This window comes from Theropithecus gelada, chromosome 10 (genome assembly GCF_003255815.1).
Source record: "Theropithecus gelada isolate Dixy chromosome 10, Tgel_1.0, whole genome shotgun sequence".
NCBI classification, from domain to species: domain Eukaryota; kingdom Metazoa; phylum Chordata; class Mammalia; order Primates; family Cercopithecidae; genus Theropithecus; species Theropithecus gelada.
Genome location: NC_037678.1, coordinates 65383811 through 65396373, shown reverse-complemented (window position 1 = coordinate 65396373; position 12563 = coordinate 65383811). Strand labels below are relative to the sequence as shown.

General features: G+C 50.4%; 1 protein-coding gene across 2 annotated transcripts; it reads right to left on the bottom strand.

Annotated features, from left to right (window-relative positions):
* Positions 1 to 392: 392 nt before the first annotated feature.
* Positions 393 to 11511, bottom strand: GHRH (growth hormone releasing hormone). Of its 2 annotated transcripts, XM_025400138.1 has the most exons (5): positions 11494 to 11511; positions 6242 to 6344; positions 5846 to 5950; positions 3675 to 3794; positions 393 to 540 (listed from the first exon to the last, which is right to left on the bottom strand). In XM_025400138.1, the coding sequence occupies exons 2-5, from the start codon at positions 6322 to 6324 to the stop codon at positions 522 to 524; spliced, it is 327 nt and encodes a 108-aa protein (XP_025255923.1). In that variant the 5' UTR covers positions 6325 to 6344; positions 11494 to 11511; the 3' UTR covers positions 393 to 521. The 2 variants fall into 2 exon arrangements, with proteins under 2 accessions (XP_025255923.1, XP_025255924.1); XM_025400139.1 differs by lacking the exon at positions 11494 to 11511 and having other exon boundaries at positions 393 to 537.
* Between the last annotated feature and the right edge of the window lie 1052 nt (positions 11512 to 12563).

The following is a 12563-nucleotide window of genomic DNA, read 5'->3' as shown; positions in this document are numbered from 1 at the left end:
GTTGAATGAATAAATAGTGCTGCTTATAGAAGAGCAAGTCACACGTGGGTGAAGGATGACTGTGATTGAAGTTAGTTGAATGTGGTTAAAAGCTGGTTCTGGGTTGGACTTGCCTGGATTTGAATCCCAGCTTTCTCATTTGCCAGGTGTGACTGTGGGCAATTGGGTTACACTTTCTGTGCCTCAGTTCTTTGTCTGTGAAAGGAGGAGGATGCCAATACCCCCCATCAGCCTGTGTAAGGAGCATATGAGGTTCTATGCACGAAGCTGCCTGCTTTGCACTCTGCGTGCTTGGTAAATGTTAGTTTTAACAAAATTATACCTTGTAATACCACTTTGGGAAATGTAACTATATAAAACACAGAAAAAATTAGGCTGAAGAGAAAAGAACATTTAAATGCACACTGGTATGGGGGAATTTTATTGTATTTACAAAGGAAAAAGTGGGTCAGAAATGAAAGAGGATTAACTGGATCCAGTTGCGTTTTGGCTACAGGTAGCCCAGGTCACAGGAGGAATCTTCATCCCTGGGAGTTCCTGCTACAGAAAGAAAGATCAAGCTCAATCCGGGGAATTGAAGTGAGGGTGGCTAGAGTGGGATGCATGGAACCAGGGCTATGGGTGCTCCCATGGCAGGAGCTGGCCTTTCGGATTCCAAAAGAGGCTGTGTGGGGTGGAGGGAAGGATGTGCAAGCGTGCCAGCGAGGTGAGTCCCAGGCTTAGCCCCTGCTCTCTGCTCTGCCAGCCAACTCCCACCAAGACCCTGGGCCAGTCACTTCCCCTTGAAGAAGCTGCCTCTAATCCCCAGACAGGCTCAGCGTTCTCCCAGCCTCACCGTCACCACTTCCCAGCGTCTCTTCCCACTCATCACAATGAAGTAATTGACTGTACAAGAACGTATCTAGTTCCTTGCTGCCTCGGTGCGTTATGAATTCCGTGAAAGCAGGAGTCGCTGCCGTCCTGTACCCTGCTATGCCTCCGGTCCAGAGCGTGGCATGTCACAGTCACTGGATGGTCTTTACAGGGGTGGGAGGATGGCTAAACCCGAGCCTCAGTTTCCTTACGGGGCCATTACATGGACACAATGTATGATGGGTGCAAAAGTGAGCCATCTGTCACATGGCTGTCCTCTGCACTCTAAAGCAGGAACTTATTCCTGCTCACCAGTGATATCCTGGTATTTGCAGCAGTCCAGCTGGAGGGGGAACAATGGCTGTAGCAGCCTTCGGGACCCTTCCTGCCAGCTCTGCGGGCTCTATGACTTCAATCTCTGTGAAGCCTCTGGCTTTTAACTGGCAGGAACAAAGCCTGCATTCTTAGGATTAGCCCTCCCTGGAGCCATCCACCCTACCGGGGCCTGATGAGAGCCATAGCAGGTGAACAATTACCTAATCCCAGCCTGCGAGGCACAGAGGAGGCATTCTTCTTAGAGACATTATTTTTGAACTCTAGTCTTGCGGACCCTAGAGATGGTAAGAGCTAACCCCTCCTTTCACAGAGTCGAAACTAAGAAGCGTGTTGCTGTGCTGCTAGTTGTGGAACCAGGCCTGGGGTCCAGGCGTTCTTCCCGCCTCCCAGCCTGGTTGTCGCCCCTCCTGTCATCTGCCGTAGGCCTGGTGCTGCTTGTAGATGGTGAAATCTCTGGGCTGGTGGTGTCTAATCGGGTTGGGAAGAAGGGGAGAGAGGCCACAGAGAGCTCTGCTGGGAACTGGATTTGCTTAATAGATTGGACCAGAAGTGCCCAGCGGAGCCACACTGGGACCTGCTTGTGCTCGCAGTTCAGTCAGGCTCTAGGCCAGCTGTGGTGGCTCACACCTGTAATCCTAGCACTTTGGGAGGCCAAGGCAGGTGGATCACCTGAGGTCAGGAGTTCGAGACCAGCCTGGCCAGCATGGTGAAACCCCATCTCTACTAAAAGTACAAAAAGTTAGCCGGGTGTGGTGGCGGGTGCCTGTAATCCCAGCACTTAGGGAGGCTGAGGAGGGCGGATCACCTGAGGTCAGGAGTTCACTACTAAAAGTACAAAAATCAACTGGGCATGGTGGCAGGCACCTAATCCCAGCTACTCGGGAGGCTGAGAATCACTTGAACCCTGGAGGCGGAGGTTGTAGTGAGTTGAGATCACGCTACTGCACTCCAGCCCGGGTGATGAGAGTGAAACTGCATCTCAACAACAACAACAACAACAACAACAACAACAACAAATCAGGTTCTAAACCCCAGCAGAGTTTCTCCAAACAGCCACGACATTTTTGGGAAACTTTGCCCATGAAGTGGGGCTTTGTGCAAAGAACAGGTCTTGGGCCTGCCAGTCCCTGACTTGGGGCCAGCTGCCGCCCCCTCTTTGCCTCACTTTTCCTCCTCTGTAAAATGAGGAAACTCATTTCTGATCTCCCCTGACTCCCAGGAGAAACGTGAGGGCCAGTGAGCTGGGGAACGACAGTCATCACGTCTCTCGTCTGCTGATCGTGTGTCTGTGCACACTCATCTACCACAGTGTGTGGGAGGGCTGGTCTGTCTTTGGCTTTATAGTTTTTTGAACTTGGCAAGGGATCCAGAGCATGCCTGTCAGTTCACCTGCAGCCAAATCCTTGGGGACACCTGTTAAAATTCAGATTTCTGGGTCGTATCCCGGAACCATTCAGTGAGTAACATTTTTGGGCATGGACACTGAGCCTGGCCTCTGGCTCTGCACTGGGATACAGCCGTGGATAAGATGCGGTCTCCATCAGACACTTCCCACCGGTCATGTCTGAAGAACTCTCCTAGTATTGATTGATTGAGTGAGATGGGATCTCACTATATTGGGCAAGCTGGTCTCAAACTCCTGGCCTCAAGTGGTTCTTCCCCATCAGCCTCCCAAAGTACTGGGATTACAGGCATGAGCCACCGCACCCAGGCACTTTCCTAGTTCTTTTTTTTTTTTTTTTTTTTGAGACGGAGTCTCGCTCTGTCGCCCAGGCTGGAGTGCAGTGGCCGGATCTCAGCTCACTGCAAGCTCCGCCTCCCGGGTTCACGCCATTCTCCTGCCTCAGCCTCCTGAGAAGCTGGGACTACAGGCACCCGCCACCTCACCCGGCTAGTTTTTTGTATTTTTTAGTAGAGACGGGGTTTCACCGTGTTAGCCAGCATGGTCTCGATCTCCTGACCTCGTGATCCGCCCATCTCGGCCTCCCAAAGTGCTGGGATTACAGGCTTGAGCCACCGTGCCCGGCCTTTTTTTTTTTTTTTTTAGACAGAGTCTTACTCTGTTGCCCAGGCTGGAGTGCAATGGTGCCATCTCAGCTCACTGACACCTCCGCCTCCCAGCTTCAAGCGATTCTCCTGCCTCAGCCTCCCAAGTGGCTGGGATTACAGGCGTGAGCCACTACGCCTGGCTAATTTTTGTATTTTTAGTAAAGACAGGGTTTCGCCATGTTGGCCAGGTTGGTGTCGATCTCCTGACCTCAGATGATCCACCCACCTCGGCCTCACAAAGTGCTGGGATTACAGGCATGAGCCACCATGCCCAGCCATTCTCCTAGTTCTTAATGTCTGTCAGGAGGGTCCTTGTTCTTGGTTTGTTTGGCAGAGCCCCATACCTTCAGAGAGGAGTGGATTTTTCCTTTTCCCAGCAAACCATGGAGTAGGAAGCCCTGAAGTCCCTAGAAGCACACATGCACACACACCCATACCTGTGCTTCTGCAGCAGGGCCACCAGAATGCTCTCCAATTCCATTTGCTTTTGTTCTGCCCACACGCTGTCCACCTGCCGGCCAAGCCGTGCCCTTGCTCCTCGCTCTTGGTTTCTCTCTCTATGTGGTTAGAAAAAGAGAACTAGTTGCTATTTGGGTAGGATGTGGAGAGGCAGAGGTATATCCCTACGCCTATTTCAATATCTGGTGTGGACTCTTCTACCCAACTGAATTAGATTCAGCCACACTTAGGGAGGCAGTATATATAGTAGTGAAGAGTACAGTAGTACAAATGTATACAGTTGCAAAACGTCTCCCCACAGATTATTAATTATAGAGGGAAAAATAACTTTATAGAGGAGAAACCTGGCAGACACCATGTTAACCAACTGATCGAAGTTACCATCTACCAATAATCCACCAATAATGGCACAAGTTGCCATCCTGTGCCTCCTGATACCAGGCACTGAGAAGGACACAACATTACTTCTGTGAGTGCATCACCTGATTCCTCTAATCATCATTAGAGGAATGCATCCTCTAATCATGGGGATATGTCTGGCAAATTCAACATGAGAGACATTCTATAAATCATTAGCCTTTAGTAATCAAAACTGTCAATGTCATGAAAGACCGAGGAACAATTCCAGATTAAAAGAAACTGAAGAGACATGACAACTAAATGGTATCCATGATCCCAGATTGGGTCCCAGATCAGAAAAAGAAATAATTGTCATAAAGGACATTTTGGGACAACTGGTAAAATTTGAAAATGGATTATAACTGACAATTATATTATGATTATGTAAGGAAATGTCCTTTGGTTAGGTATTAGGAGACACATACAGAAGTACCTAAAGGTAGAGGGTCATGATGACTGCAATTTACTCTCAAATGGTTCAGCAAAAATGATAACACTTAATGTGCATATGTGTTTCTGTGGTATGTATCTATATCTAGCTATAGATATAGAGTAAGCAAATGTGATAAAATGTTAGGAATTGGAAGGGTATATGGAAGACCATTGTGCTTTTGTTGCAACTTTTTTGTAAGTTTGAGATTTTTTCAAAGTAAAAACTAAAAAACATACAGGCTATAGAGTCAGGCAGTTTTGCTCCAAACTCTGCCACTCTTTGTGTGTCCTTTAAGAGCTATTAACCCTGGGCCCGGACACAGTGGCTCATGCCTGTAATCCCAGCACGTTGGGAGGCTGAGGCGGGCAGATCACGAGGTCAGGAGATCGAGACTGTCCTGGTTAACATGGTGAAACCTTGTCTCTACTAAAATATACAAAAATTAGCCAGGTGTGGTGGCGGGCACCTGTAGTCCCAGCTACTCGGGAGGCTGAGGCAGGAGAATGGTGTGAACCCAGGAGACACAGCTTGCAGTGAGCTGAGATTGTGCCACTGCACTCCAGCCTCAGGGATAGAGCGAGACTCCGTCTCAAAAAAAAAAAAAAAAAAAAGCTATTACCCCTGTATAATGGGGATAAGGGTTGTTATGAAGATTAAAGAAGAAACTAAAAGCTGGGCAAGGTGGCTTACAACTGTAATCCCAATGCTTTGGGAGGCCAAGGTGGGAGGATCGCTTGAGGCCAGGAGTTCGAGACCAGCCTGGACAACATAGTGAGACGCCATCTCTACAAAAAATAAAATTGTTGGTTGTGGTGGTGCATACTGGTAGTCCCAGCTACTTGGGAGGCTAAGATGGGAGGATCATTTGAGTCCAGGCATTTGAGTTTACAATGAGGTATGATCATTCCACTGCACTCCAGCCTGGGCAACAGAATGAGACCCTGTCTCTAAAAAAAAGAAAGCAAGAAACTAAGAATAATAGTAGCTGACACTACCAAGGGCATCCTGTGTGCCCAGCACTGTGCCAAATGTCTGTAAATGTCCCAGGGCAGAGCCTTTGTTTTTGGCATGGAGTCATGATTAAATGGTAACTACCACCAGTGTGGTTACTGTCAGAGCCTAGCCGGAAGAGGCACATGGTAGGTGTGGAGGTAAGCTGAGGTTTAACGCTGGAACCCTTTTGCTATGGGAAGTCCAGAAATGACACTTGCTGTGCCAAGGAAGAGATCTGACTTGGTCCCTGGTCTCCTGTAGGGAACAAGATCCCGGAGACTCTGCTGCAGAGTATGGGAAGAAATCACTAGAACTCCTGCTTACCCCTGCTGCCTGCTCATGATGTCTTGGAGCAGCTTGCGGGCGGACAGCTGGCCCAGCACCTTCCGGTAGCTGTTGGTGAAGATGGCATCTGCATACCGCCGCATCCTGTGCAGAAGGAGTCGGGGTCAGAGGGCGGGGTGGAGGCCAGGCGAGGGGACAGTCACGGCCGCATTCGCCATGTCTCTGCAAGATCCTTCTGTTGCCATCTGTCCCACTCACCCCAAGAGAGACTCAGACCCCTCTGAGTGACCTCTGTGAAGCTGTGTCTGCCTCCTCTGCAAGGACGGGCAGTGGGTGCTGCCTGGAGACATAGCCGGGGCCCAGCTAATGGGCTGAGCCTGCCCCATGGCAGGGATGGCTTGGGAGTGGTGGGAACTTTCCCCAGGGGCTGCTTACCTGAGAGTCAAAGGGGGAGATGGGGAGCAGTGGGAGCTGCTGCTGAGGGTGAGGATCACAAAGAAGAACACCCAGAGTGGCATCCTTCACCCGGGGCTGGCACCTGCAGAGTGACAGGAGAGGAAGGTCAGGTATTGCCACAGCCATCAGGATGGCCTTTACTGGCCCAGCCCTGGGCTTGACTCCAAGGCAAGCCTTGATTTTTGATTTTTGGAAACTGTGGGATGGGAAAAAGAATTCGGACTCTGGAAGTCAGACAGACCCGGGTTCACATTCTGCCTCTGCCAGCCACCCGCTCTGACTTCACTTTCTTCATCTGTAGAATGGGTATGATGGAGCTACCCTGCCAACCACATAGGGTTGAACTGAAAACCAGTGACGGTAGAGAAATTTCCCCTTGCCATAAGGCATTAGAAGTGGGATTTGGGGCCAGGCACGGTGGCTCATGCCTATAATCCCAGCACTTTGGGAGGCTGAGGTGGGCAGATCACCTGAGGCCAGGAGTTTGAGACCAGCCTGGCCAACCTGGTGAAACTCTGTCTCTACTAAAATTACAAAAATAAGACAGGAGTGGTGGCATGTGCCTGTAATCCCAGCTACTCGGGAGGCTGAGGCATGAGAATCCCTTGAACCTGGGAGGCGCAGGTTGCAGTGAGCCAAGATCATGCCATGCACTCCACGCTGGGTGACAAAGTGAGACCCTGTTTCAAAAAAAAAAAAAAAAAAAATTAAATAAATAAAATAAAATGGGATCCCTTAGCAAGGAATGGGGAAGGTCAAAGAACATTCCCTCGGCCGGGCGCGGTGGCTCAAGCCTGTAATCCCAGCACTTTGGGAGGCCGAGATGGGCGGATCACGAGGTCAGGAGATCGAGACCATCCTGGCTAACACAGTGAAACCCCATCTCTACTAAAAAAAATACAAAAAACTAGCCGGGCGGCGTGGCGGGCGCCTGTAGTCCCAGCTACTCGGGAGGCTGAGGCAGGAGAATGGCGTAAACCCGGGAGGCGGAGCTTGCAGTGAGCTGAGATCCGGCCACTGCACTCCAGCCTGGGCGACAGAGCCAGACTCCGTCTCAAAAAAAAAAAAAAAAAAAGAACATTCCCTCAATGCCCCCTCATTCAACCCCATCCAGTGTGGCAGTGACGGCAGGCAGCAAGGGCAACTGCTCCGCTCTGAGTCAGACAAACTGGAAATTCAAATCCTAGCTCAGCTGTCATTAGCTGTGTGTCCCAGGACAAGTGGCTTCCCCTCTCTGAGCCTTATTTTCCCTGGCCATAAAACCGAGATGGTAACTAGACCTCCTACTTTGGCTCCTGTAAGGATCTGGTGAGGTGAGGTGCCTGAACCAATAGGGAATTCTCTAGAAACCTTTGCTGTGGCTACCTAAGACTGATCCTCTGAGAGGGCAGGCTCTTCCTGTTTTAATTTTGTTTGGAGTTGGAGAGAGGGGAGAAGGGCTCTAAGTCTTGCTCCAGACGCTTAGATTTCGCTGAAGGGTTTTAGTCCTGGAAGAGACCGAAGAGCGGGGGGAACCAGCGTGGCACAGTCGTCCCATAGGTCCTGTAACTACCCTTAATTGGGGCCTGCGGACACCATGCTCTGCAATTAGGGGAAGAACAGCCAGCAGGGGACAGAGCCCGCCCCTGCGCAAGTGCTACTGTGTCGGCCCAGACCTGCCTGAGCATGGAAACACGGCTGCCATCGGGGGACTTGGCCCCCTAGGAATTCGGTCCTCCCACCTCCATGGGTTTCTCCCTCTCAGCAGGATGTCTCCTCCATGGGGGTGTAGATCCATCCAGGGGCCCAGCCTTCCCCGGAGATGGCCAGCACCCCCGCCTTTCCCACGATCTCCCGACATGGCTTCCTTCCCTCCCGCTCCTGGGTCCTGCTGAAGAGTTCCGGCAGGCAGGGCCAGCGCTGGCAGAACCCAGCTTGTTCTCCTGGTCCTCTCAGGGTATCACCCTCCTTTCCGAAGGCACTGAAATCTCCTCTAACCCAGGGATGCCTTGGGCCCCCAGGCAGCACTCTCAGGGACCGCTCATTGCAACCTGAGACCCTGTGCCTGCAGAGCTGGAGGGAGCAGCAGCCCAGGCCTCAGCGGTCAGTCCCTCCCTCCCTGACACAAGCATCCCCACTCCCCTACCCCGGCCCGATCGCACACTGGCCGTCCTCCACTTCCTGCTCTGCTCGAGTGAGCACTGGCTGCCAGCGAATGACAGGGAGCTCACTACCCCCACGCCCTGGGGCTTATTTCCAAGTGGTTCTTTATTTATTTATTTTGAGACAGGGTCTCACTCTGTGGCCCAGGCTGAGATAGAGTGGTGCAATCATGGCCTGAAACTCCTGGCCTCAAGCAATCCTCCTGCCTCAGCCTCCTGAGTAGCTGGGACTGCAGGCATGTGCCATCATGCCCAGCTAATTTTGAAATTTTCTGTAAAGATAAAGTCTCACGATATTGCCGAGGCTGGTTTCAAACCCCCGGGCTTAAGCAATCCCCCCGCCTCAGTCTCACAAAGTGTTGGGATTACAGGCATGAGCCACCATGCCCGGCCCAGGCAGTTCTTATTGTTAGGAAGTTTGTCTCATCGTGTCAAGCCCAAATCTCCTTCTCCTGCAAATATTCGTTAAGCCTCTACTGTTCCGGTAAGGACTGGGGCTAGAGAAAAGATGAGAACATGGGATCTGCCCCGAGGGCTGGCTGTGTAACTTCTGCCTGCTGGGCCAGAGCCTCTGCACCTGCAGCCAAACGACCAGCCCTTTAGATACGTCTCACATCTGACTTAAGCCTTTGTTCCTCAGACCAAGGCTCAGCAGCCTTCCGTCCTCCTCATCGCACCATACCATGTCTGGTCCCCCTTCTCCCCACCTGGTCCAGGCTGCCTCTCCAGAAGTGGAATTTCCTAAGCTGGGAGACCTTTGGACACAAGCAGCACCCCTTGACAGAAACCACTGCCTTTCCTGTCTCTCCGCTGCAGCCTGGCTTTCTTGCCTTCTTTGCTGCTGATGTTTAAAGATTCAGGCAGATCTGGGTCCCCAATCACCTCCCTCCCCTGCTCAGAAGCCCCTGGCTCCCCACTCCCTCCAGAATAAAGCTCAAACCCCTTGTCTTGACTTAAGCTTTCCTTCTGCCTCCTGAGCTCCTGCCCCTTCTCCCAAGGACTGGCACAAGGGATTCCCAGCCCCTGTGCCCTACCGGGCTCTACAACCCACCCTTGCACTCTCCCTCTGGAGCAGGCACCCCCATGCTCCTCTTACAGCTGAGGAAAAGAGCCCAGAGGGGAAAAGGACCTTTTCCATGGTCCTCCATCAAATTAGTTTTGGAGTGGGCACTTCAGAATGGGCCTCCCCATTCCCAGGCCAGCAGACTTCCTCCCGCTCCATGCAGCAGCTTCCCAGGTACAATGCTCTATTCACAGCATTCCCCGTTCACAAGGGGCCTCAGCCTCCATCGCCCGCACGTGGGAAAGGGTCTGAAAAAAAGGAAAACTTCTTGCTCTTTGTCGTTGGGCCTCTGGGGAAGAAAGAATGGAGACAGACAGGAACACCTGCTTGACTGGCCCCTCCCTATGCACACCCGGTAGTTTCAAGGAGTTGAAAATAACCTTATAGAAGGGCAGACTTTGATGGCGAGGGCAAGTGACAGTAAACATGATAATACCCCGCTCATTCAAGATAAGGCTCAGTAACTGCCCAAGCTAACCAAGGGGCTCAACATTTGCCACAAATCCTGTGCCCCAGGCATAGGTCAAGACACCATGGCAACCTCTGAGCTATGAGAACATAATCCATGGGTTTGCAGATCCCACTGGATGAAAATGGGAAACAACAAGAATTACCCAGTGTAGGGTAAGATAAGAATAGAGGTTATGTCACTAAGGATAAAAAAGCTCCAGCCTGAGCAACATAGCGAGACCCCATCTCTACAAAAAATAAAATAAAATAAATTATCTAGGCATGGTGGCACATGCCTGTAGTCCCAGCTACTCTGGAGGCTGATATGGGAGGATTGCTTGAGCACAAGAGGTTAAGTCTGCAGTGATCCATGATAGTGTCACTGCACTGTAGCCTAAGTGCCAGAGCAAGACCTTATCTCAAAGAATAAAATAAAATAGCTGTCAACAGACACATTCCACATGACAACTTAAGGAGTCAAAATTCACCGAATGAAGTGTAGCCGAGCCCAACAGCGTTGCTGACAATGCTGATGACTGAAGGCACTCCAGAGTTTATAATCTATCATGATCATTGGTTAGCTTCCTGCAGTGCTTACTGATTCTGTGATTAGATGTACTTGAGATTGCCTGGATTCAGGATAAACAGGCACTTAATCTACATCCGTCGGCACCTTTTGCCAGCCTTCATGTCGGGAATGTCAGGGGAATTCTGCAGATTCACCTGCAGCTAACGACAGAGGTCAGGTCCCAAGCACCCAAATTCGCAAGGCCATTTTTGAAAACCCAGGGAAAGAACATCTTTAACTTTCCTTGAACATTCCCCTTTGAAATTTGAGCACCCCAAAGCATCGACATCCTGATCTGGTTTATAAACTGTTTCACCGACAGCACTCTAAGTTAAAAGAAATCTAAGTTTTTAATGAGGAAGCATCTTGAACTGTCATTCAAAAGAGTGATACTCCAGCTCATTCCAGAAGGGGTTTGAGGTGGTCTATGGTGAAAGACACAAATACTTCAGGATCATTAAAGCAAGGATCAGGAGACAGGCGTGGGGTAGCGGAGGACTCCAAGGGCAGATAATTGTGTCTAAAACCTGGAGTAAAGAGTGCGGCTGCAATTGAGCAAGAAAGCAAAATGTTATCAATTTCCCAGCAATTACATTGAATCAGTTCTGAGTGATCAATGAGCAGTATTGATTTGCACAGCCACTTGGCTCATCTCTGATCCATGGCAGAATCCCATCGCTGACAGGAAAATTGAGCCAACTCACATTTGCCCCCGAAGCCTGCCCACGCACCCTTGAAGGAGCACTGAGACCTCAACGCCTGCGACAGACACCTGGAGCCAGTCCGCCACGCGCCCAAGTTAAGAGAAGCCCCAAACAGCACCATCAAAGCCTATTCCAGAGCCTCTATTGAGGGGTGGTTTTATCCAGAGAGGGGCTCAGATGTACTCACCCGTCCATGGGTAAAGAGGATGGTGGTGGGCCTCTTGGATTCAGTGTTTCTGAGTTGGTGAGAAGGTTAACTTTTCTTGCCCCCAACCAGCCCAGCCCCCAAGGGCCACCCCTCTCACCTGATGCGGCAGATCTCCCCCTGCTCCGAGGCACTGCTCCAGTCCACGGGCCCTGAGCTGGGTGTTGGCTCCGGCAGCCGCCTGGCGTCCCCATCATTTATCCCTTCATTTTCCTAAGCGTTGTCAGCGTCAGAGAATCAATTACCCACAAGTCAACCAAAGGACTGTTTTTAGCATCACATCACACTGACAAACCCTAATAGGTGAAAGAGGTTTGGCCCCTTGCAAATTAAGACTCCTGGTAAAGTCTCCCTTTACCTTTGACAGGGTGGACAGAGTACAAAGTTGTAACATCATTCCAAGAGGATATAGAGAATATATACTGCCATAATAATGATCGGAGAACTCGGCTGGGCGCGGTGGCTCACACCTGCCATCCTAGCACTTTGGGAGGCTGAGGCGGGTGGATTGCCTGAGCTCAGAAGTTTGAGACCAACCTGGGCAACATAATGAGACCCCGTCTCTACAAAAAATTTAAAAATTAGCTGGGCGTGGTGGCATACGGCTGTTGTCCCAGCTACTCAGGTGGCTGAGGCAGGAGTGTCACCTGAGCCTGGGAGGCGGAGGTTGCAGTGAGCCAAGACCACACTATTGCACTCCAGCTTGGGTGAAAGAGCAAGACTCTATCTCAAAAAATACACTTTTTAAAAAAGAAAAAATATGTGTTGAAAATAATTGGAATACTCATAAGACTGAAACACCAAGAGTTTATTGATTCCCCAAGATAAATGTGCCTTTTTAAAAGTTCCTATAATTTAGTTTTGTCCCTGTGTAATTTTATTTCACTTTTGGGAAGACACATTACGAATAAACGTTATTCTCTCCTTAGTGGGGAATTCGTTCACTATCTCCCTTGTCGTCCAATTATCAGAATTCTGCACTATTTGATTTACACCTGCTTGGTCACCCGCTGTTTTCAACAGCTAACCTGGGAGCATCCGTCGTCATTTGTCAAGGCAGCCAGACATTGGCAGTTGCCTCAGAGAAGTGTGAAGTGAGAGGGAAGAGATGGAAAACCGTGGGAGAGTTGTGCTTCCAGATTTCCCTAGCCTATAGCTAAGAAATCCTCA

Bases quoted from the DNA above. Each gene is read 5' to 3' on its own strand.
- GHRH (XM_025400138.1), bottom strand. From the start codon at position 6,324: ATGCCACTCTGGGTGTTCTTCTTTGTGATCCTCACCCTCAGCAGCAGC. The intron at 5,951-6,241 runs GTAAGCAGCCCC...CCTTCTGCACAG, and splicing joins TCTCCCCCTTTGACTCTCAG to GATGCGGCGGTATGCAGATG. The intron at 3,795-5,845 runs GTAAGCAGGAGT...CTAACCACATAG, and splicing joins ATCATGAGCAGGCAGCAGGG to AGAGAGAAACCAAGAGCGAG.